Source organism: Thalassophryne amazonica, chromosome 4 (assembly GCF_902500255.1).
Source record: "Thalassophryne amazonica chromosome 4, fThaAma1.1, whole genome shotgun sequence".
NCBI classification, from domain to species: Eukaryota; Metazoa; Chordata; class Actinopteri; order Batrachoidiformes; family Batrachoididae; genus Thalassophryne; species Thalassophryne amazonica.
The window spans coordinates 52,644,313-52,670,303 of record NC_047106.1 but is presented as its reverse complement, the minus strand read 5'-3'; the positions used below and the strand labels follow the sequence as shown (position 1 = coordinate 52,670,303).

At 43.8% G+C, this 25,991-nt stretch overlaps 1 protein-coding gene across 2 annotated transcripts in view; it reads right to left on the bottom strand.

Moving 5' to 3' along the window:
• Nucleotides 1-901: 901 nt before the first annotated feature.
• LOC117508236 (transmembrane protein 25) overlaps nt 902-25,991 on the bottom strand; it is a 33,824-nt gene continuing 8,734 nt past the window's right edge. For both annotated transcript variants that reach the window (XM_034167907.1, XM_034167908.1), the window contains exons 3-9: nt 11,093-11,437; nt 10,648-10,938; nt 7,827-7,958; nt 7,702-7,735; nt 5,402-5,511; nt 1,176-1,259; nt 902-1,068 (exon numbers count right to left, since the gene is read on the bottom strand). In XM_034167907.1, coding sequence (XP_034023798.1) covers nt 995-1,068; nt 1,176-1,259; nt 5,402-5,511; nt 7,702-7,735; nt 7,827-7,958; nt 10,648-10,938; nt 11,093-11,437 — 1,070 coding nt within the window. In that variant the 3' untranslated portion in view covers nt 902-994. The remainder of the gene's footprint in view (nt 1,069-1,175; nt 1,260-5,401; nt 5,512-7,701; nt 7,736-7,826; nt 7,959-10,647; nt 10,939-11,092; nt 11,438-25,991) is intronic.

The following is a 25,991-nucleotide window of genomic DNA, read 5'->3' as shown; positions in this document are numbered from 1 at the left end:
ACCCAAGTGAACACAGAGAGAACATGCGAACTCCACACAGAAAGGCCCCAGATGGGATGCGGGAACCTTCTTGCTGTGAGGTAACAGTGCTAACCACTCCGCCTCTGTGCTGCACCGTGAGCTAGGCTACTCCAACTTCAAATTAAATATTCAAATAGCTGGTCTGTAATTACAAATACATACATACATCTTCAACCACTTATAGAGGATCGGGTCGCAGGTGTAATTATCTAAATTTTTAAAAATGCTTGAATCATTTTAGTTTGTATGTATTCAGTCTAGAATATATAAAATTTTCACGTTCTGAAATTAATGACAAAAATGTTGAACTTTTTCATGATATTCAATTTTTTGTGATGCTCTTGTGCATGTCAGTTGTAATGCTGCGTCATGCTTAATCTGCGTAACAGTGTACTATGAATATGGAGGGGGTCTGTAGAGTGGGTTATTTAAGCGTCTTTGTGTTGGTAGCTGTGACTTATTTCACATAATTAATCTAAAAATATTTTTTTAATTAGACTAAGTGGCATTTATCTGACTTACGAGGTTCAAGAACAACTTCAAATTAATGATATGGCTCTGTCTTCAGATATCTAGTTCATTTCATATGATTATTCCAAATTATTGTAAAGGTCTGGTGTCAGCGAAGTGCAAAGTGAAACATAATGGGAATATGCACCTGAAATGTCCTTTGACACTTTATGAGCAGAGCACTCATTTACATTTACAGTCAAACCACATCCAAGAAATATTAATGTTTTAATTTACAAACATTTATGTTTGAGGCTCTTCCTGCACGATGCCGTGCACGTGTGCTTCAGAGAAACTGACTTCAAAACCAACTGTGCCTTTCCTGATCAGGGAGTCCAGGTCCAGCTTTTAGTTGTAATAATGACTGCCGGTTGTTTTTGGAGCCTAAATGGACAGTTGCACTTTTTTGTTTGTTTGTTTGTTTTTTGCATGCATCTGAGTCTGTGGATCACTTTGGGGTCAGTCAGAGCCAGATTTCCTCGCTACTTGTGCTGTTGACCTTGTAGATGTAACCCACCATCGGATATCTGGCGAAACCTGTGGTGACATATAGCACCAACAAAAATGTAAAACATGAAAGCTTCAATGCATTTAACACTGAAAAATGCTGTTTATAATACAGTATTAGTGTGTATTTTTCTAACCTCTGGCGGCATAAGCAAGAGACAGGTCTTCCTCCTCTTCCTCCTTCTTCTCTCTGAAACTGTTCCTTTGTGCAACCTCACGGGCTACAAAATCAAAACAAGAAAGACGTTTCTGTCTGAATTATGGTATATCTTATTAATCAGGTAATTTACCTGATTAATAAGATGTACTGATTAATTTACCTGATTACATATCAATACTACTTTAAGGAACCATATTACCCACCATGTTAAAAATATAGAACTAGACAAACCTTTTTTGCGACCTTCCAGCCCAGCTGTACATGCTTTCATCAGAATGTCTTCTGACTGGTTTAGCAATTGAGTTTCAAGTCTTTTCACACCTTCCTGGTAATACTGCAACTTTAAACTTCAGTTCTTCTTTGTCTTTTGGCTGTTCCCGTTAGGGGTAACCACAGCAGATCAGTTGTTTCCATCTCACCCTGTCCTCTGTATCTTCCTCTGTCACACCAACCACCTGCATGTCCTCCCTCAGCACATCCATAAACCTCCTCTTTGGCCTCCCTCTTCTCCTCCTGCCTGGTGGCTCCATCTTCAGCATCCTTCTCCCTATATACCCTGGGTCCCTTCTCTGCACATGTCCAAACCATCTCAATCTCACCTCTCTGACTTTGTCTCCAAACCGTCCCACCTGAGCTGTCCCTCTGATATGTTCATTCCTAATCTTGTCCATTCTCATCACTCCCAAAGCAAATTTCAACATCTTCAGCTCTGCCACCTCCAGCTCTGTGTCCTGTCTTTTTGTTAGTGCTACCGTCTCTAAGCCGTACAACATAGCTGGTCTAACTACTGTCTTGTAGACTTTCCCCTTCACTCTTGCTGATATTCTTTGGTCACAAATCAGTCCTGACACGTTTCTCCACCCACTCCACCCTGCCTGCACGCTTTTGGTCACTTCTCTACCACACTCTCCATTAGTTTGGACAGTTGATCCCAAGTATTTAAACTGTCTACTTTCACCACCTGTACTCCTTGTAACTGCACTGTTCCACTGGGCTCCCTCCCATTCACACACATGTACTCAGTCTTGCTCCTACTGACTTTCATTCCCCTTCTCTCCAGAGCATATCTCCAGCTCTCCAGACTAGACTCAGCCTGCTCTCTACTCTCACTACAGATCACAATGTCATCTGCAAACATCATAGTCCATGGAGACTCCTGTCTGACCTCATCTGTCAACCTGTCCATCACCATTGCATACAAGAAAGAGCTCAGAGCTGATCCTTGGTGTAATCCCACCTCCACCTTGAATGAGTCTGTCATTTCTACTGCGCATCTCACCTCTGTCACACTATCCTTCTACACTACCCTTACATACCTCTCTGCCACTCCAGACTTCCTCACACAATACCACAACTCTTCTTTTGGCACCCTGTCATAAGCTTTCTCTAAATCTACAAACACACAATGTAACTCCTTCCGCCCCTCTCTATACTTCTCTATCAGTACTATCAGAAGAAACATTGCATCTGGAATGCTCTTTCTCTGCATGAAACCATATTGCTGCTCACAGAACTTCACCTGTTTTCTAAGCCTAGCTTCTGCTACTCCTCCCCATAACTTCATACTGTGGCTGATCAGCTTTATTCCTCTGTAGTTACTGCAGCTCTGCACATCACCCTTGTTCTTAAAAATAGGAACCAGCATACTTCGGCTCCACTCTTCAGGCATCTTCTCACTTTCCAAGATTTTATTAAACAGTCTGATTAGAAACTCCACTGCCATCTCTCCTCGACATTTCCATGCCTCCACTGGAATGTCATCAGGGCCAACTGCCTTTCCACTCTTCATCCTATTCATAGCTGCCATCACTTCATCCATACTAATCTCTTGCACTTCCTTATTTACTCTCTCATCCAGCCTTTTCTCTCTCTCATTTTCTTCATTCATCAGCTCCTCACAATATCTCATCCACCTTCTCAACACACTGTCCTCACTTGTCAGCACTTTATCACCTGTATCCTTTATTATCCCAATTTGCTGCACATCCTTTCTAGTTCAGTCCCTTTTTCTGGCCAATCGGTACAAGTCCTTTTCTCCATCCTTACTGTTCTACTTCTTGTACAGGTCGCTATATGCCTTTTCCTTAGGTTTTGCCACTTCTCTTTTCACCTTACATCACATCTCCTTGTACTCCTGTCTATTTTCTTCATCTCTTTATCCCAAGTCTTTCAAGTTCCAAGTTCTTTCTCCTTATGCTTTCCTGAAAATCTTCATTCCACCACCAAGTCTGCTTGTCTTCCTTACACTGTCCAGATGTCACACCCGGTACCTTCCTAGCTGTCTCCCTCACCACATCTGCAGTACTTTTCCAGTTGTCCAAAACTGCTTCCCCTCCATCCAGTGCCTGTCTCACAACAACAGTCTTCCTCCTTCAGCTTCCATCATCTGATCCTTTATTGAGTTCTAACTCTCTTCCTCCTCATCCTACAAACCACCATCCTATGCTGTCGAGCTACACTTTCCCCTGCTACCGCCTTAGTCTCCAATTTCTTTTAGCTTGCATCTCCCACAAAGAATGTAGTCCACCTGTGTGCACCTTCCTCCACTCTTATATGTCATCCTGTGCTCCTCCTTTTTCTTAAAGTAGGTATTCACCACAGCCATTTCCATCCTTATTGCAAAATCAACTACCATCTGGCCTTTCACATTCCTGTCCTTGATACCATATCTACCCATTACTTCCTCATCATCTCTGTTCCCTTCGCCAACATGGCCATTGGAGTCCACCCCTATCACCACTCTTTCATGCTTGCGCACACTCTCTACCACGTCATCTAACTCACCCCAGAAATCTTCTTTCTCCTTCATCTCGCAACCTACCTGTGAGGCATATGCACTGATGATATTCATGATCACCCCTTCAATTTGATCGCTTTGGGTGCAACCCTACTCATTTATCCAGGCTTGGAACCAGCACAATGTAGTGGCTGCACATGCCACGTGGCAAGTTTAAACTGCAGTTATGACTTCATGAATAATGTACGCTTTAACCCTCTGGGATCCAAGGGAATTTTCTCAATTTTGGCATATTTTCAGTAATTTCCATTTTAAGGTACTTATGATGCCTGTGTGTTGCTTATCAAAATGTTCAGTGTTTTCAGGTGAACAGGACTGTTCTTTTAGGATTTCTGAGTGTTTACTGGCAAGTTTCAGTGAGGATCTCCCATGAACAGACGCTGCAACCAGAGTGCAGCCTCTTGCAGGCATAGAGAGACATATGCATGTGATATGCTCTGGCCTCTAGGACTGGCTCTGAGTCAAAGATCATCTAAAGCAGAGAACTTGTAATTTCAGGAAGAGAATTTGTATTTTCAGGATGTCATCAAACGAAGTCTCTGACACGTTCCATTGATGATCTGTTAACAGAAGTATAATGAAAAGTACACTTGGAGGCGCCTGTGCGCCCAAAGACCCCAGAGAGTAAAACATATTGCTAAGTTTTTAGTGAAGTTAATATTTTGCATAATAAAGGAGAACTGGCATTTTCAACCTGGGCTGTACTTTTTTAGATCTTTTTTTGTGTTCATCTTTTTACTTAGAACAAAAACATTTTAATCAAGCCACTTATTGATATAGAATGTAAATATGACAGGTTAAATAACTACATGATGTAACTGTATGGGGCAAGTTAAAAACACAGTAAAGCGCTATTTATTGCCACTGAACAGGCATTTTGAAAATGCTATTAGAAGTGACTGGTATCACACAGAGGATCCCTACAGAGGTAAATGTGCATGTCTCCCTAATGAACTGGAAGGAAACCTTTTAAAAAACCTGGTTATAGTTACCTTCTTACCTTATCTTCTTAATAGTGTCCACTGTGCTGCAATTTGCTGTTGTAAGCAGAAGAATGAGCCCCACATTGTCCATCCATTTGTAATGACTCAGTCGAGAGCAGCGCCACCAAATGGACTTCATGCTACCAGATATTTAGAACAACATTTTAAACCTCTTCTTGGCGACGAGAAGCGGTTTACTGTGAGTGATTTCAGCTTGTCCCGTAGAATGACATTATGTAACCATTTAGCTCATGATCATGCTTGTATTCTGAATCAACACTGCACTGATTAAAAATGTTTTTTGTTCATGGTGAAAGATGAGCAAAAATCAACTGTCATCTAAAAATACACCCATGTTGAAAAATGCTGGCGTTCTTGGATACCAAAAGATTATGCAGCTCTGAGGTGGCTTGGCCTTCTTACCTTTCTGCAAAGTGCTGAGGTCGTACAGATGGACGTTGGAAGGTAGAGACATGTTCTCTCTGGGGATGTAGATCTTATCATGTTTCTCTGTCTTCACATTGGTCGAGTCACTGTCCAGGTAATATCGAGAACAAACAGGAATTAGGTTGTTCCCGTGCTGCCAAATGCCAAAGAATATTCATAAGGGCACAAGAGAATAAGAGTGTTGCACTCCAAACCCATTAATGTTGCTGAGATGGATGAAATATGTGAGACAGTTAGTAAGGAAGCTATGTAATGGACTGCAGTTATATCAAAAAAAGGGCTTTACAGCAGTGCCTCACATACACACACCAAAGTCCGGGTGCTGCCATGCAAGGTGCCCAACTTCACACCAGGAGCAACGTGGGGATTAAGGACGTTCCCCAAGTGATTTAATTGATGATTTTCTGGTCTGATGGGGATTTGACCAAAGGATCCTCTGGTCACAAGCCCATCTCTTTAACCTCTTGACCATCACGTGTGATATAAGAAAGGGAGTTCTACATTTGAGATTTGTACTGTCTTCCACTCCTTAAAGCAACAGATTTTGGGTGTCCAAATCCAACCCCTCGTCCATGTCGTAACACCTGGGTATGAAGTAAGAGACTGCCTGTTGAGGTGTGGACCAAGGGAATCCGACTTTAATTAAAACAGGAGTGAGGGGCCAGAGGATCCTAGGCTCAAATCCCTGCCAGACCGGAAAAATCACTTTGGGATTAAAGACTTTGGGAAACATCATCCACAAAAGGCAGATATGCAACTCTGATAGATTTATATGTTGCCATTTTGGAGAGAAATAGCAATTTGAAAACAAGCAACAATGGCCACCTGGACCCTACGATTAGCAACATTAGCAACAAGGCTTAACTTGACAGGCCTGTCTGCCATTATTTTAGTTTGCAAGGCCCAAAATAGGAGCATCACTGGTCCTCACCTGTGTCTATCAGAACCCAAGAGTTCAGGGCTGAGTATATAGCAATTCTGTGAACCAGTCACTGAATTGATCTTCTGCATGCCCTGCTAATCCCAGGAAAAGTCAAGTAAATTCCATAATTCCAGCCCAACACTGGGCTGCTCTTGTTTTAAGGGTTTAAAGGGGTGTTATTTATGAGTCACTGGATATGGAAAGAAAGGCAGCAGGGAGCCAGACGGGAAGTGATCCCAGGCAAGAAGGTCTTTTGCTAATCAATAAGGACCACTGAACCTGCACATTTTCCATCTCTGCCTGCTCTGCCACAAGCTGATTTGCTAATTCAGGTGCACAGCCAATCAACTCCTAACAGACACCTGAATTAGCAAATTAGCTTGTGGCGGAGCAGGGAGAGATGCAAAATGTGCAGGTTCAGGGGTCCTTGAGGACCGGATTGAGAACCCCTGCTCTAAATCATCTATTTAGGTTTCTTGGTTGCACTAAAAGCGTTTTGCAGATCATGTTTTTTCCTTGATGTATAACCAAACTACTCCAAAATCCAATCACCTCTAGATATTTATCCAAGTAATATTCTCACCAAGTTTGAAGTAAATTCATCCAACTGTTTTTGAGTTATCTTGTCCACAGCCTCACACACACACATACAGCCGTTTCAAGCTTAAGCAGGTTTTGCACATGCACAGATACAGAATTGTGGTAAAATTCAAATCTCAAATGTATTAATTTATATATCGCCAATTCGTGATGAGATCGCCTCAAGGCGTTTCACACAGAAAAATAAAAACAGAGAAAACTGAATAAAAATTAAAAAACACAATAAACAGACAAAACCATAAAAGAACACAAAAATAAAAACACATGATAACACAATAAAAACTAATGATAAAACAAGGAAAACAAGTGAGTCTTTCAACGTGATTTAAAAGTCTTTACAGTATCCAACTGCCGGGAGATCGTTCCACAGAGCTGGGGTGCGGTAAGAGAAAACTCTGCGACCGGCAGACTTTTTATTCACCCTGGGAACACACAAACGTCCTGCACCCTGAGAACGCAGGGCTTGAGCTGATACATAGGGCCTTACCAGGTGAGCCAGATAGGGAGGTGCAAGTCCATGAACAATTTTATAAGCCATGGTACTTTCTGTACTTTGTAACAGAAAAGTGCAATCATACTCAACTGTAAATATGAGCAAAAATACATTTTGTACGGTATGGCCCTTTAACTGCTGTTGTTTTTATTTCTGGTGGGTCTGACAGGACGCAGACCCACCATGCTGATCTGCCTCACTTACTTTATTCTGATACTGTGAAGCTGGTTCAACAAATATTCAGTTAACTACTTCATTTACCTTTTCTTCATCATCAGAATCTCCACGGGCTCATCTGTAACAAAACACAGGATGGTGAACGAGTAAATAAATGTTTGACCAGATGCTTGACTGATCCACACTCCAAAAGCACATTGCAGACTCACCGACAGACTTGCTCTTGTTTTTCTGCATGAGGCACAGCACGATGAGACTGAGGATGAGGAGCGCCATGAAGGCCATGGAACCTCCAGTCACGATTCCCAGCATGGGCACTTCCACACGGGACTGCAGGAACTCTGGAAGGAGGAGGACAATGAAAGAGTTTCATTTCTTAACTGTCACATTCCAAACATGACAGAAATAGATTAAAATAAAACTAGGGAGGAGTGACAACTGCACTTTATCACCAACTGGCTTCAAATTATTCCATCTTCCACTTTCAGACAAGCTCATTTCTTCACTGACAGAATGCAAATACTTATCCAGCATTGGTGCGAGTGTGTGGAAAGGGACAGTGACTATGTGGAAAAGCAATGACGCTGCCTGGATGAGAACATTCCAAGTTTTAACCAGATATGTGATTCATGTTAGCATCTCGCTTGTTGCTTGCTGAAATCACACAGAAGGCAGAACTTTTCAGCCAAGCCTCGTATTGTTTCATTGTCAACACCAAACAAAAATTGTGAAAGCACTATATGCACCAAACCAGCCGAAGGTTTATCGCATCCCATCCCCACAGCATACATGTGGTGTAAGTCTCAAGTCACTGACAGGTTTTTTTAATGTGTCACTGCATTGACAAGAAAAATAATTACATTCCCTGTCCTAAACAAATATATGAATCAAGTAGGGGAAACCGGGGCACGGTGAATCACAGGGCACAGTGAATCAGCAGCTATAGCTGCAAAACTACATATGTATTTGAAGCATTTATGCCATATTTTTATGCATAAAAACCTTATAAATTAGCATTTTGTTTTTGGATACGTTAAGGGTTAAACTAAGTGGCAAGTGAAGTCAGTTTTTTCCTATCAAAAGTAAAGTTTGTGGATGTCAGTGTCTTTGTATTTATTTCTCACAACAGAGGAAAGGTGGCCCAAAAAATTGTTAGTTAGAAGACTACCCCGTCCAACTGATGAGCATGTGTTATGTCTTCTCCAGACTATCAGCTAGTTGATAACATGACTAATATGTGTCACATGCACCCGGGGCACAGTGAATCGGGGCCTAGTGAATCAGTCTAGAAAGTGATTTACTAAGCCCCACTATCAAGTGGATGACAAATATTACTTGTTAAAGCTTATACATTTATTTTTCTATGAATTATTTCTAGAATTTGTGTATATAACAACTGTTTTCACGTTTGAACAGAAATGATGACAGTTGTATTTATAATAGTTTCTAAAGGACTTATCACTATATAAGACTCTCACACATTACATAGCTGGTTTGCTGGATTATAGTTTGTATATACATCAGCATATATTTAATAATTTTGAAGAAACCTTTATAGTTGTATTTTTTTATTATATTCTAAGTTGATTCACTGTGGGTCTTGGCAGGACACTGATTCACTGTGCCCTGTGAATTAATGTCCGGGGCACAGTGAATCAAAATTTTTAAATCAATTTTAAACACCTGTAAATTACACTTGGAGAGAAATAATAACACAGCCTTATAAACAATAACTTGCTGTATTAAATCCACAATAGAATGACCTAAACCTATGCATAATGTGTTTATGCTGCCACAAAACAACATTTCTGATCCACTGTGCCCCGGCTTCCCCTAATCCTAAAGTGGAATTAACTGATGTACTCCCCAGGGGCATCTATGGAGTAAGACTCAAGTGGCTAATCTGTACTGCTAATGAGGTGTGTAATTATTATAATTTCATTCTCATTAATACACAAAGGGATAAACCAGACAACCCTAAACATTAATCCACTCAGCTGTTTCCCAGAGACACCTACTGTATAGTGTAAGTTTCAAGTGTCCTCCATGTTTTGAAAATGCTTTATTGCCTCACATGCCCCCCCCCCCCCCCCCCCAAAAAAAAAATACTGTCATTAATATGTTAACTATGAAAACAAAAATGCTGTACAGAGTGAAGTTGTTATCATTTGTCTTGACTTGTAATCCCAAGTCAAGTCTTGGAGCATGCAACCGTATCCACAATATCACAGAACTGCCTTGGATCCTGGATGGCAAACACCCACGAGACAACTATTCTGTCCCCACCTGTCAAAAGTAACCATCTATCTGCTGTTCTTCGCCTGCTTGGTTCCTCAACACTGAGGGGCCTGTGTTTGTGATCCACCACACAGGTCCTGCATTGTTGAGGAATTGAACGCCTACTATTCCATCTCAGACTAAGCCTTACTTGCATATAAGGAGCCATGAGGTCACTGGGTGAAGGTGTTTGGTGATGTCAATATCTTTGCAAGAGAACAGAGGTATAAGTCTTTCAGGTCCTGGTGTGTCCTATGTTAATATTTGATTGGGAGATGGGATGTCTTTGGCACCAGGTCTCTTCTGAGGATCCTTGGTTACCACTGGAATGACTTTGTATCAAACGAGTGTGAGGGAACATCAACTTTGACAGCCTGTCTTGACTTTATGTCACTCATTAGCCTCCAAGTCTCACAACCAATCATTAACATCTGAAGAAGTAGGACCGAAAAGATCTTCATTCTCTTGCAGAGATACTGGCATCACCAAACACCTTTGTCCATCGATCCCATGGCTCCTTATATCCAAATATATAAACCACCCAAAACTCTTATCCACTAATCTACTCCATAGGTGATCCCTATGGGTTATTGTACTGTTAATGAGATATTACACACACATGGACATACAAAAGCATGCAGATATAAAGTCTTGCACCACAACACACATATGGTTGAAGGGTTGGACTATGTGCTGGGGTTAATATGGTTGAAGTGACATCTTTTCATTTCTTACTGAACCTTTGTGATTAACCTGCCAGGGTGAGGTTGCTCTGCACCGTTCCGACACTGTTGCTGGCAATCAACGAGACGTTCCCCGATAGGCTGCTGAGTGTGACCCTCAGCGTGTGATTGGTCAGCCAGGGGTAGCTTCTCGAGTCCAGGATGAGGAAGTCTGTGGTGTTCGCTACAGGCTGTCCTGACTGGTCCACAAAGGTGATGGTGGCAGGTGGGTTGGATCGTACCAAGGCAAAGAGAACCAGGGACAGTCCGGGGTCTGAGGTTTCACTGTAATGGGCACTGACCTTAATGATCTCTGGCTGAACTAGGAGACAAAGGAAAGATGGACAAGAAATGCAGCATTTGAGTACTGGGCTTCACATAAGTCCAGTTTGTTTTTTAAATAAACTGTAGTTGCAGAGACTGGTGGAGTGTACATTTAACGCCAAAATCAAACCGACATGAGTACACATACTCACACTGGACGTTGAGTGTGACGGTGGCGTTATAGCTCTCTCCTGTCTTAGGGTTTGACGAAACACAAACCAGTTCCCTGTCCCACTTCTTGGCTCGCAAAGAGAAGGTAGTGTTGTGATTGCTCCCTGGTCTGATGACCTTGGACCTTTCTTTTGATGTCATCACCAGCCGCCTGGGGTTCGATGATGGTTCGTTCTGTTGCTCTCTGTTCAGGTACCAGGTGAGTAAGGGAGGTGCTCGGGGATCCCAGCTGTCTGACTGACAGTTGAATCTATGTGTCATGTTCTCTTGCAGTGTCAAAGCCGCCTGGTGACTTCCGTCAATTTTGGGGCCGTGCTCAATTGTACCTATTGGTGAACGATGGATGTTAATGATGAAACACAACTGCAGTATGTGTCAGCAACCTAGTGAAGTAGTCCAGCTCCTGTCCAGCTGAGCTACCTGTTCATTCTTTAATGAATTCTTAAAATAATGACTAAAAAACTAATTAACTGAATTCCTTGGTGAAAAGCTTGAATCCGACCTGCAATAGACTGGCGGGCCCGTCCAGGGTGTACCACATCTCTCGCAGGGTAGGCTACATCCCTACATGACCCTTAACTGGAATAACTGGGTTCAGAAAATGGATGGATGGATGAAAAAGCTTGAACCCATCTTAGGATACAACCAGCCAGTCAAAATGAAAGAGGTCAAGGAAAACATAGTCTTGTTGTTGTTCTCATGTGTTTGTTTTGGTATACCAAAGACCATCCTCTGTGGATGACCTGCAGCAGTTTTTTAATATTTTGGAGTAGTTTGGGGTGATGGTCTGGTGGTTAAGCAGTGGGCTTGAAACCAAAGGATCCCCAGTTCAAATCCCTGTCTGGCCAGAAAGTCACTAAAGGCCCTTTGGCAAGGTTCTTAACACCCAAGTTGCTCTTGGTGTGTAGTGAGCGCCTTGTGAGGCATTATTATAAAGTGCTTAGAGCTTCTGATACAGTAGTGTTCAGAATAATAGTAGTGCTCTGTGACTAAAAAGATTAATCCAGGTTTTGAGTATATTTCTTATTGTTACATGGGAAACAAGGTACTAGTAGATTCTCACAAATCCAATAAGACAAAATGGATAGAAGAATAACCAGAATGGCAAAGGTTCACCCATTGATCAGCTCCAGGATGATCAAAGACAGTCTGGAGTTACCTGTAAGTGCTGTGACACTTAGAAGACGCCTGTCTGAAGCTAATTTATTAATAATAATTAAAAAACACATCAACTGGCCTAAAGAGAAATGGAGGAATATTTTGTGGACTGATGAGAGTAAAATTGTTCTTTTTGGGTCCAAGGGCCGCAGACAGTTTGTGAGATGACCCCCAAACTCTGAATTCAAGCCACAGTTCACAGTGAAGACAGTGAAGCATGGTGGTGCAAGCATCATGATATGGGCATGTTTCTCTTACTATGGTGTTGGGCCTATATATCGCATACCAGGTATCATGGATCAGTTTGGATATGTCAAAATACTTGAAGAGGTCATGCCCTTGAAATGGGTGTTTCAACAAGACAATGACCCCAAGCACACTAGTAAACGGCAAAATCTTGGTTCCAAACCAACAAAATTAATGCCTCGCGGATGTGAAGAAATCATGAAAAACTGTACAACTAAATACTAGTTTAGTGATTCACAGGATTGCTAACAAAGCAGTTTGAACATAATAGTTTTGAGTTTGTAGCGTCAACAGCAGATGCTACTACTAATATTGTGAACACCCCTTTTCTACTTTTTTTACTAATAGCCCAATTTCATAGCCTTAAGAGTGTGCATATCATGAATGCTTGGTCTTGTTGGATTTGTGAGAATCTACTGAATCTACTGGTACCTTGTTTCCCATGTAACAATAAGAAATATACTCAAAACCTGGATTAATCTTTTTAGTCACATAGCACTACTATTATTCTGAACACTACTGTAATTTGAATGTCCATTCGTGTGGCATTTGGGATCTAGTGTGATTGGGAGGTGCATGCAAGCACAGTTGAGAAATACTACTATTATTCTGAACACTACTGTATAAATGGAAAAGTGCAGTCCAGTCCATAGTTTGGTCAAAGGTCAAGGAAAACCTCAGCAACCAATAACAGCAACCTTCGTGGATGATCTAAAGCATATATTGATCAAAAAATGGGTAGACATGGGTAGATGAAGAGAAGGATGCTGAGGATGGAGTTGTCAGATTTGATGACAGGAAGGAGGCCAAACCGGAGGTTTATGGATGGCGTGAGGGAGAACATGCTGATTTACAGGGTGATTCCATATTTTTTTCCTCTGCTTGGTCTAAAAAAGTAACCGTTACTGACTACCACAATCTTTTTTTCTTGATTTCTTATAGTGTTTCTTAAAGCCAGAAAGTTGCCATTTGAAATGACTTTAGTTTTGTGTCATGTCTGTGATCTGCTTTTTTTCTACAAAATTAAACAACTGAATGAACATCCTCTGAGGTCGGTGATTCCATAATTTTTGCCAGGGGTTGTACAACAAAAAGAGCGTGGCGAAGCGTCAAACCAAAAATGTCTCACACTTCTAGATCTAGTCTACAGTCTGCATCACAAAATGATATTTAAAAGAGGACTTACTGTATCCCTAAGGCTTACACTGGTGTAAAAATGATTTAAATATCATACATCCTGTAAGAAAGGGCTAAGAACAGGCCTACACTGTCTTTTGATACTCTGACATGAGAAGCTTTACCATATACTACTGTATTATGCAGTTATCTTCCTGTCAATATTAGAACCGCTAAGATTCAAAGATTTTACAACAAAAACCTATCAGTTTTCTATGTCTACCTGAAGTTTTACTATGTCAGTGTTGTGTGGGCCGCCAGAAGAGGAGGTACTGCTGGCCCACCACCAGAGGGCGCCCTGCCTGAAGTGCGGGCTTCAGGCACGAGAGGGCGCTGCCGCCTCCAGGAATAAGCCGTGGTGACAGCTGTCACCCATCAACCATGTTTGCAGGAGTACCGGTCCTTAGTTTGTGGAGGCTGTGCAGGACGGCACTCTTTTCCTCTGAGGGATCGCTGCAACACGTATTGAGTGAGAGGTGGAGGTGGAATTCCCACCATAATTGTTACTGGGTGCACACACACCCACACTTGACTGTTTTTGTTTTCTGCCAGCAGTACCAGATCCGACACGCTGAGACGGTGGCCACCTGGGGACTTCGGGACTTGGCGGCTCCAGTATCCCTCGGGTTCGGTGGCGGTGGAAATCGTGTGGTTCCGGTTCGTCTCCAGACGGGCGTCTCCTATCGTCGAGCCTGCCCACACAACACCTTTATTAAATGACTTGTGTACATTCTGTAATCTGCTGTGTTTGGACATTCACAACAGTAAAGTGTTCTAATTTAACTCCTTCCATTGTCCGTTCATTTACGCCCCCTGTTGTGGGTCCGTGTCACTACACTTTCCCAACAGGATATCTCGGCCAGCGTCATGGACTCCGAGGGGCGTCACCCGGCTGTTGAATGACCAATGGGAGAGCAGGGAGCGCAGGCGTCTGCAGGAGGCGTGATTGGTGAGCTACAGCACATTCTCACCGCCTTTACGGCTCGGTTGGATCAAATGACCGAGCAAAACATCCTCCTGAACCGCAGGGTGGAGGCTCTCTCCGCACAAGTGGCGGCGAGCGCTCAGGGCGCTGCTGCAGCTCCTCCTCCTGCCGACCCTGTGCAGGATATGAATGTTCCTGTGGTGGTTCAACAACCCCTCCCACCATCCCCTGAAGCATTCATAAGCCTTCCAGAGCCGTACGGAGGTTGTGTGGAGACGTGCGCGGACTTTCTCATGCAGTGTTCGCTCGTCTTCGCACGACGTCCCATCATGTACGCATCAGACGCTAGCAAAATAGCTTATGTGATTACTCTGCTTAGGGGAGAGGCACGCGCTTGGGCTACAGCGCTTTGGGAGCAAAATTCACGGCTCCTTCACACGTACACTGGGTTTGTGAGGGAGTTCAGAACAGTGTTTGATCACCCTAACAGGGGAGAGACCGCTTCAACTGTGCTGCTGTCAATGAGACAGGGACGCCGGAGCGCAGCCGCTTATGCAGTCGACTTCCGCATCGCGGCTGCGAGGTCCGGCTGGAATAACGCTGCGTTCCGCGCCGCCTTCGTAAACGGACTGTCGTCGGTCCTGAAGGAGCACCTGGTGGCCAAGGATGAACCGCGGGAATTAGATGGGCTTATCGATCTTGTTATACGGTTAGACAATCGGTTGGAGGAACGCCGTCGGGAAGGAGACGAAGGGCGTGGCCGGGCGCGTGCCGTCCCTCTTCCTTCCGGGTCCGAGAAAGGTCCGCCCTTCCCACGCTCCCTGGCCTCTACGTCCCGTGGGGTGACAGCTCCCCCTGCTGACGAAGCTATGGACACGAGCAGGGCCACATTCAGACCACCGAATAGACAGAGGAGGCTTCCCCGCGGGGCGTGTTTTGTTTGTGGCTCAATGGAGCACCAATTGAGCAATTGCCCCGAACGGTTAAACACCAACGCCCGCCCCTAGAAACTGGGCTTAGGGTGGGCCAAGAAATTCACGTGGGACACACACACATTTCCACACGGCTCCCAGTTACAATCCTTAGCGGGGATTTAACCGGTTCCCAGGCTAAGGAGCAGGTCAAAGTTCCCCCCAATCTGTCGGCTGGTGCCGGTTGAGTACCACGATCTTGCTGACGTTTTTAGCAAGGATCGGGCACTCACCCTTCTCCCGCACCGTCCGTACGATTGTGCCATCGATTTGTTGCCAGGTGTGGAGTTCCCGTCCAGCAGGCTGTACAACCTCTCCCGACCTGAGCGCGAATCGATGGAGACCTACATCCGGGACGCCTTAGCTGCCGGGCTGATCCGTAACTCCACCTCTCCGATGGGAGCAGGTTTCTTTTTTGTGGGCAAAAAAGATGGCGGTCTTCGTCCATGCATTGATTACCGGGGGCTGAACGAGATCACGGTTCGCAACTGATACCCGTTGCCTTTGTTGGATTCGGTGTTCACCCCCCCTGCATGGAGCCAAAATCTTCACAAAGTTGGATCTTAGGAACGCATACCACCTAGTTCGGATCCGGAAGGGAGACGAATGGAAGACGGCATTCAACACCCCGTTAGGTCATTTTGAGTACCTGGTCATGCCGTTTGGCCTCACTAACGCCCCCGCGACGTTCCAAGCTTTGGTTAATGACGTCTTGCGGGACTTCCTGCACCGATTCGTCTTCGTATATCTGAACGATATGCTCATCTTTTCTCCGGACCCTGAGACCCATGTACGGCATGTACGTCAGGTCCTGCAGCGGTTGTTGGAGAACCGGCTGTTTGTGAAGGGCGAGAAGTGTGAGTTTCACCGCACCTCTTTGTCCTTCCTGGGGTTTATCATCTCCTCCAACTCCGTCGCCCCGGATCCGGCCAAGGTCGTAGCGGTGAGAGACTGGCCCCAACCTACGAGCCGTAGGAAGCTGCAACAGTTCCTCGGCTTCGCAAATTTTTACAGGAGGTTCATTAAGGGGTATAGTCAGATAGTTAGCCCCCTGACAGCCCTGACCTCACCAAAAGTTCCCTTCACCTGGTCGGATCGGTGCAATGCCGCGTTTAGGGAGTTGAAACAGCGCTTCTCGACTGCACCTGTCTTGGTGCAGCCCGATCCTAGTCGCCAGTTTGTGGTTGAAGTGGACGCCTCTGACTCAGGGATAGGAGCAGTGCTATCCCAGGGCGGAGAGACCGATAAGGTTCTTCACCCGTGTGCCTATTTTTCCCGCAGGTTGACCCCAGCAGAGCGGAACTATGACGTGGGCAATCGAGAGCTCCTTGCGGTGAAAGAGGCTCTTGAGGAGTGGAGACACCTGCTAGAGGGAGCGTCAGTGCCTTTCACGGTTTTTACTGACCACCGGAACCTGGAGTATATCAGGACCGCCAAGCGACTGAACCCCAGGCAAGCCCGCTGGTCACTGTTTTTTGGCCGTTTTGACTTCCGGATCACCTACTGCCCCGGGACCAAAAACCAGAGATCGGATGCCCTGTCCCGGGTGCACGAACGGGAAGTCAAGACCGAGCTGTCGGATCCACCGGAACCCATCTTACCGGAGTCCACTATCATGGCTACCCTAACCTGGGACGTGGAGAAGACCGTCCGGGAGGCCCTGGCACGGAGCCCGGATCCCGGAACTGGACCGAAAGACAGACTATACGTCCCACCAGAAGCCAGGGCTGCCGTCCTGGACTTCTGTCACGGGTCCAAGCTCTCCTGCCACCCAGGGGTGCGTAGGACCGTGGCAGTGGTCCGGCAGCGCTTCTGGTGGGTGTCCCTAGAGACTGATGTCCGGGCTTACATCCAGGCCTGCACCACCTGCGCCAGGGGCAAGGCGGACCACCAGAAGGCACAGGGACTCCTACAGCCACTTCCTGTGCCTCATCGCCCCTGGTCCCACATCGGTCTGGATTTTGTCACGGGCCTCCCGCCGTCCCGGGGACACACCACCATTCTCACGATAGTGGACCGATTCTCCAAGGCGGCCCACTTCGTGGCCCTCCCGAAGCTCCCGTCGGCCCAGGAGACGGCGGACCTCCTGGTCCACCATGTCGTCCGGCTGCATGGGATACCTACAGACATCGTTTCAGATCGCGGTCCCCAGTTCTCCTCGCAGGTATGGAGAAGTTTCTGCCGGGAACTGGGGGCCACCGTGAGCCTCTCGTCTGGGTATCACCCTCAGACTAACGGACAGGCCGAACGGGCCAATCAAGAGTTGGAGCAATCCCTTCGGTGTACTACCTCCGCACACCCGACGGCTTGGAGTGAACATCTGGCCTGGATCGAGTACGCTCATAACAGCCAAGTGTCCTCTGCCACCGGCATCTCCCCGTTTGAGGTGTGTCTGGGGAACCAACCCCCTTTGTTTCCTTTGGTGGAGGGAGAGGTCGGTGTGCCCTCGGTCCAGGCCCACCTGCGGAGATGCCGTCGGGTGTGGCGCACCGCCCGTTCTGTCTTATTGAGGGCCCGGACGAGGACAAAAGCCCATGCAGACCGTCGATGGTCCCCGGCCCCCGTATACCAGCCCGGGCAGGAGGTATGGCTATCCACCAAGGACATTCCACTCCAGGTCGAGTCGCCCAAATTAAAAGACCGTTTCATCGGACCATTCACCATCCTAATTGAAATAGAAAATCCTAATAGAAAAACTAATTCATGCATTTATTTCCTCTAGGCTGGACTATTGTAATTCATTATTATCAGGTTGTCCTAAAAGTTCCCTAAAAAGCCTTCAGTTAATTCAAAATGCTGCAGCTAGAGTACTGACGGGGACTGGAAGGAGAGAGCATATCTCACCCATATTGGCCTCTCTTCATTGGCTTCCTGTTAATTCTAGAATAGAATTTAAAATTCTTCTTCTTACTTATAAGGTTCTGAATAATCAGGTCCCATCTTATCTTAGGGACCTCGTAGTACCATATCACCCCAATAGAGCGCTTCGCTCTCAGACTGCAGGCTTACTTGTAGTTCCTAGGGTTTGTAAGAGTAGAATGGGAGGCAGAGCCTTCAGCTTTCAGGCTCCTCTCCTGTGGAACCAGCTCCCAATTCAGATCAGGGAGACAGACACCCTCTCTACTTTTAAGATTAGGCTTAAAACTTTCCTTTTTGCTAAAGCTTATAGTTAGGGCTGGATCAGGTGACCCTGAACCATCCCTTAGTTATGCTGCTATAGACGTAGACTGCTGGGGGGTTCCCATGATGCACTGTTTCTTTCTCTTTTTGCTCTGTATGCACCACTCTGCATTTAATCATTAGTGATCGATCTCTGCTCCCCTCCACAGCATGTCTTTTTCCTGGTTCTCTCCCTCAGCCCCAACCAGTCCCAGCAGAAGACTGCCCCTCCCTGAGCCTGGTTCTGCTGGAGGTTTCTTCCTGTTAAAAGGGAGTTTTTCCTTCCCACTGTAGCCAAGTGCTTGCTCACAGGGGGTCGTTTTGACCGTTGGGGTTTTACATAATTATTGTATGGCCTTGCCTTACAATATAAAGCGCCTTGGGGCAACTGTTTGTTGTGATTTGGCGCTATATAAAAAAATTGATTGATTGATTGATTGATTGATTGATTGATCCTTAAGGTCCTCAGTCCTACCGCAGTGAGGCTCCGACTCCCGGCCTCACTGCGGATCCATCTGGTCTTCCATGTCTCCAGGATTAAACCGCATCACACCTCACCCCTCTGTGCACCCGGTCCGGCGCCGCATCCTGCCCGTATCATCGACGGGGAGCCGGCTTGGACAGTACGCCGGCTCTTGGACGTCCGTCGAATGGGCCGGGGCTTTCAGTATTTGGTGGACTGGGAAGGGTATGGACCCGAAGAACGCTCCTGGGTGAAGAGGAGCTTCATCCTGGACCCGGCCCTCCTGGCCGATTTCTACCGTCGCCACCCGAACAAGCCTGGTCGGGCGCCAGGAGGCGCCCGTTGAGGGGGGGGGTCCTGTTGTGTGGGCCGCCAGAAGAGGAGGTACTGCTGGCCCACCACCAGAGGGCGCCCTGCCTGAAGTGCGGGCTTCAGGCACGAGAGGGCGCTGCCGCCTCCAGGAACAAGCCGTGGTGACAGCTGTAACCCATCAACCATGACAGCTGTCACTGATCATCTACTCCACATCTGGAATAAAAGCAGGAAGACACCTCCACCAGATTGCCGAGATATCATCTTCATCAAGAGGTAATATCCTCAGCCTTTGAGGTAATTTTCTAAATCTATCTATTGTGAGTGTTTGCAGGAGTACCGGTCCTTAGTTTGTGGAGGCTGTGCAGGACGGCACTCTTTTCCTCTGAGGGATCGCTGCAACACGTATTGAGTGAGAGGTGGAGGTGGAATTCCCACCATAATTGTTACTGGGTGCACACACACCCACACTTGACTATTTTTGTTTTCTGCCAGCAGTACCAGATCCGACACACCGAGACGGTGGTCACCTGGGGACTTCGGGACTTGGCGGCTCCAGTATCCCTCGGGTTCGGTGGCGGTGGAAATCGTGTGGTTCCGGTTCGTCTCCAGACGGGCGTCTCCTATCGTCGAGGCTGCCCACACGACACCTTTATTAATTGACTTGTGTACATTCTGTAATCTGCTGTGTTTGGTTGTGACATTCACAACAGTAAAGTGTTCTAATTTAACTCCTTCCATTGTCCGTTCATTTACACCCCCTGTTGTGGGTCCGTGTCACTACACTTTCCCAACAGTCAGTTTTAGAATAAAATGTTCAATCTTATATATTGCAACTACCATGCTTTTATACATTTACGTATATTAATACTGTAGGTATACGAGGTCTGTCAATAAAGTAACGGTCCTTTTTATTTTTTTTTTTAACTATATGGATTTGATTCATATATATTAGAGGACAAGTTGGGACATGCCTATCTCGGCTGTCAGTGCTTACCAGTCGAGTGAGTATAAGAGAAATTGTGGAGAGCTGGGCATGTCCCAACTTGTCCTCTAATACTCCGAAACGGAGGTGTTCCTTTGTCTGCTTCTTCAGCGAATCTGTCGTGACGCGCGAAGGCTCTGCGCGGCTTTCCATGACAAAATCTCTTGTTAAAAGTGAAATCTGCCAGAAAATGGCTGATGTCCAGCTCTTGTGATAACCAGAGAAATTGCACGCGATGGTCCCGGCTCCACACAGCCATCCATTTAGAAATGATCTGGTGGTTTCTGCCTTTCGATGGCGGCTCGGAGCGCGGCGCGCCGTGCGCCATTGTGGGTCATCCTTAAAGCTGTAGTAACACTCCTTATTGAATGAATGAAAACTGTTTATTTCGAACATTTGATACAACAACAATTACAAGATAGATCAGTAAAGACAACAACAAAAAAGTTCCTGCTGTGTACCCAACATGTCCGAAAAGGGGTAGGGTGAAGCTACCCTTTGCCACATATACACATAGATTCCTACACACCTAAACCGATATCAATATATACGAGGTCTCTTAGATAATAAACCGACCCTTTTACTTTTTTTTTTTTAACTATATGGATTTGAATGACATGCGATTACACCAATCATGCTTGAACCCTCGTGCGCATGCGTGAGTTTTTTCACGCGTGTCGGTGACGTCATTTCCCTGTGGGCAGGCCTTGAGTGAGATGTGGTCCCGCCCTCTCGGCTGAATTCCTTTGTTTCACACGCTGCTCGAGACGGCGCGCGTTGCTTTATCAAAAAATTTTCTGGACCTGTGAGGAATATCCGAGTGGACACTATTCGAGAAATTAAGCTGGTTTTCTGTGAAAAGTTTAACGGCTGATGAGAGATTATGGGGTGTTTCTGTCGGTGTAAGGACTTCCCACGGAGCGGGACGTCCTGCAGCGCTTCCAGGCGCTGTCGTCGGCCTGTTTCGAGCTGAAAACATCCTAATTTAAGGCTTAATTCACCCAGGACATCGTGAGAGAACAGAGAAGATTCAGAAGAGGCCGGCATGAGGAATTTATGCGGACATTCCACTGTTTAAGGACATTTTTTTAATGAAAGACGTACGTGCAAATTCGCCGAGTCGTTTCCGTGACGACTCGGCAAATCTGTGTGCGCCGCGACAGGAAAAACACCTCCGTGTTGAAAACCATTTGTAGAATTCAGGCGGCTTTTAATGGCTTTCAACAAGTGAGTAACTGAGAAATTGTTTAACAGCTTGGGCATGTTCCAACTTGCCCGTTAAGATTTCCAACGGAGGTGTTTTTTCCTGCCGCGACCCCCCCGCGGTCGGGTCCAGCCCGACATGCGACTCTGCCCGCACGTTCTTTCATTACAAAATGACCGTTAACAATGGAATGTCCGAATAAACTCCTCATGCCGACTTCTTCTGAAAGTTCTCTGTTCTCTGACGACTTACTGCGTCAACAGAGCCTGAAATGTGGAAGTTTTCAACTTGAAACGGCGAGACGCTGCCGCCTCGAAGGCGCCGTGGACCGTCCTTAAAGCGACACTACCAGACCAAAATCTCTCATCAGCCGTTAAAATTTTTACCGAAAACCAGCTGAATTTATTGAATGGTGTCCACTCAGTTGTGCCTTACAGTTTTGAAAAAATTTTTATCAATCAAAGCAACAGTCTCTGAGCCATTCCTAAACAATGAAAAAAATCGACGAGCGGGTGGACGACTCCTCACTCAAAGACTGCCCACAGGCGAATGACGTAACCGACAGGCGTGAAAAAACTCTCGCATGCCCACGAGGGTTCAAGCATGTCTGATGTAATCACACGTGATTCAAATCCATATGGTTTTTGAAAAAAATAATAAGGTCGGATACTTTTCTAATAGACCTCGTATATATATATATATCAACATACATACACATATATATACATACACACACACACATATACATATATATACATACACACACACATATACATATATATACATACACACATATATATATATATATATATATATATATATATATATATATATATACACATATATACACAAACATAAATATACACCTACACATACCTATTTACATACAAAATACTATATATTTACAAGCCGAACCAAAAAACAAAAACACCCTAACCCTCATTACCCTTCCTCCTCCCTATAACTAGAAAAAAACATATTTTTGTACCGCTGTTTGAACTGGTTCATGCTTGGACATTGCTTGAGCCACACTCCCAATCTGTTCCACATCCTCACCCCACAGACAGAAATACAGAAACCTTTTAATGTTGTTCGTGCCCACTGATGCTTTAAATTAAATTTCCCCCTCAGACTGCAATCCCCTGATCTGTTAAAAAACATATTTTTAATATTTGCTGGAAGTAAATTGTTTATTGCTTTATACACGATTTGTACTGTTTGAAAATGAACCAAGTCTGTGAATTTTAAGAATTTGGATTGTAAAAATAGTGGATTGTATGATCTCTATAGCCAGTATTATGAATAATTCTTATAGCTCTTTTCTGCATTACTGATAGTGATTGTGTTGTACCTTTATAAGTATTACCCCATACCTCTGCACAGTACTGTAAATATGGTAAAACCAGTGAGCAGTAAAGAATGCGGAGTGAGTTGTGGTCCAGAATATGTTTTGCTTTGTTTAGAACTGAAATGCTTCTTGACAGTTTACTTTGTATATGTTTTATATGAGTCTTCCAGTTTATCTTATCATCTATTATCACCCCCAGAAACGTATTTTCATGTACCCTTTCAATATCTACCCCCTCGACTTGTAACTGAACCTGTATGTCTGTATTACAATAGCCAAATAACATGTATTTTGTTTTACTTAAGTTTAATGATAATTTGTTTCTGTCAAACCATATTTTCAATTTTCCCATTTCTATACTGATCCTCCTCAGTAACTCCTGCAAATCCTCCCCTGAACAAAAAATGCTTGTGTCATCTGCAAATAATACTAATTTTAATATTTTGGAAACATTGACAATATCATTTATATAAATTAGAAACAGTTTTGGACCCAATACCCCTGTGGGACGCCGCAAGCATTGTCCAAGCATGATGATGTATATTCCCCCAACTTCACAAACTGTTTTCTGTTACTTAAGTAGCTTCTCACCCAGTGCAACACCAACCCCCTAATCCCATACTGTTCAAGTTTACTGATTAATATGTCATGATTGATTGTATCAAAAGCCTTTTTAAGGTCTATAAATATTCCAACTGAATGTAATTTGTGGTCTATGGCGTTTGTAATCTCCTCAACTGATTCTATTATGTGCTCTGAATCCATATTGACTATCAGTAAGTAATTTATGTTTATTTATGAATTTGTCTAATCTATTATTGAATAACTTTTCTAATAATTTGGAAAATTGTGGAAGCAAAGAAACAGGTCTATAATTTGTGAAGTGGTGTCTATCCCCAGTCTTATACAGCGGCACAACCTTAGCTATTTTCATTTGATTGGGAAATTTACTGGTTTGAAATGATAAGTTACAGATGTATGTTAATGGTTCTACAATCCATTCAATGACCTGTTTTACTACCAGCATATCAATTTCATTTAAATCGGTAGATGTTTTATATTTACAATTATTCACAATGTCTATAATTTCTTTTCCATCCACTGCTGTGAGGAACATTGAACAGGGATTTATTTCTATGAGATTATTATCCCAGTCCTCAGGTTGGGAATTGGGAATTTTTTCTGCCAAGCTTGGTCCAATATTTACAAAAAAATTATTAAAACCGCTGACTACCTCATCCTTATTTTCCTTCTTGACATTATTATCAATTAAATACTGAGGGTAACTCTGTTTTTTATTACCATTTTTGATAATGCTATTTAATATATCCCATATTCCTTTAATATTGTTTTTGTTATTATATAATATGTTACTATAATATTCCTTCCTACATACCCGTATAATATTAGTTAATCTATTTTTGTATTTCTTATATCTATTTTCTGCCTCTTTAGTCTTTAGTTTTATGAATTCTCTATACAGTGTATTTTTCTTATTACATGCATTTCGTAACCCTTTCGTCATCCATGGTCGATCTTGGATTTTTTGTTTTCTGTAGTCTTGTTTAATTGGATAATTTTTATCATATAATGATGTAAATATTTGTAAAAAGTTTCATATGCACTATCAACATCACTTTCACTGTATACCTTTTCCCAGTTTTTGCTCCTGTAAATCCTTCTTTAGTGTGTTCATGTTTTCCTCTGTCCGCACTCGCCTGTATTTTATTTTCTCCTCTGGCTGATTCCGCCGATGGTTTCTATTATAAACGATGAAAAACTGGTAGATGATCACTAATGTCATTGATTAATATCCACTCACAGTGTTATTCTCAATATCATTGCGGAATATATTATCAATTAAGGTGGCACTATGGGATGTAATTCTGCTTGGCCTGGTGATTTTTGGATATAAACTCATACTGTACATTATACTGAAAATTCATCTGTTATTTTATGCTTATTTGGATTGAGCAGATCAATATTTAAGTCACCACAAATGAACACAGTTTTTTGATTAGTTTTTGAGAACATTTTTCCCATACAGTCAGTGAATGTTTCAATACTAGATCCTGGTGCTCTATATATACAGCTGACTAATACATTTTTGCTTTTTTTCTTCACATATTTCAATAGTTATACATTCTAATAAGTTATCAATCACAGTTGTCATATTGTCTACTATTTTATAATCCATGTTCTTATCCACATACACAGCACTCCTCCTCCACTCTTATTCTTTCTGTTTACACAATTAAATTCATATCCATCCAGTTCAAAATCCATTCCTTTATCTTCATTGATCCATGTTTCTGATATAGCAATTATGTTAAATATTTTTTTAATTGACTTAAATATTCTTTAATGTTGTTAAAGTTTGCATATAGACTTCTGCTGTTGAAATGGATTATTGATAATTTGTTATCCGTTTTAATGATCCGATTAAACTGTTCATCTGTATAATAGCAACAACTGTCATTGATATTTGAGAAGAAATTATGTCCGGGTCTATATCGTGCTCCAAGTCCAGTACATTGTGGTCTGTGTATTTAAATGTTCTCAGTTCTACTTTTCCATGATCAGCAATCCTTTGAGTTATCCTTCTTGTCTCCAGATGTAGATGATGTAGTAGATGAATAGGTCCTCTGGTCTGTGTCATGGTGTTGTGATGTGTTTGTGTCCTCATACCTTATTGGTCGTATTTGTCCAGTTCCTCGATGTTCCTGATTACCATAACCTTCGCTTGTTCTGGTGTTCCATTCAATTTGATAAATGTTTTGTAGTTGGATGTCCATATCTGTTGAATTTTTCCCTGCTTTTTTAAGAAACGAGCTTTCCTGGCGATGTCTGCGTTTCTTTTGGTCAGATGTTCATTGATGAATACGTTTGTTCCTTTGAGTTTCTGTCCCTGTTTTAACAATGCCATTTTATGT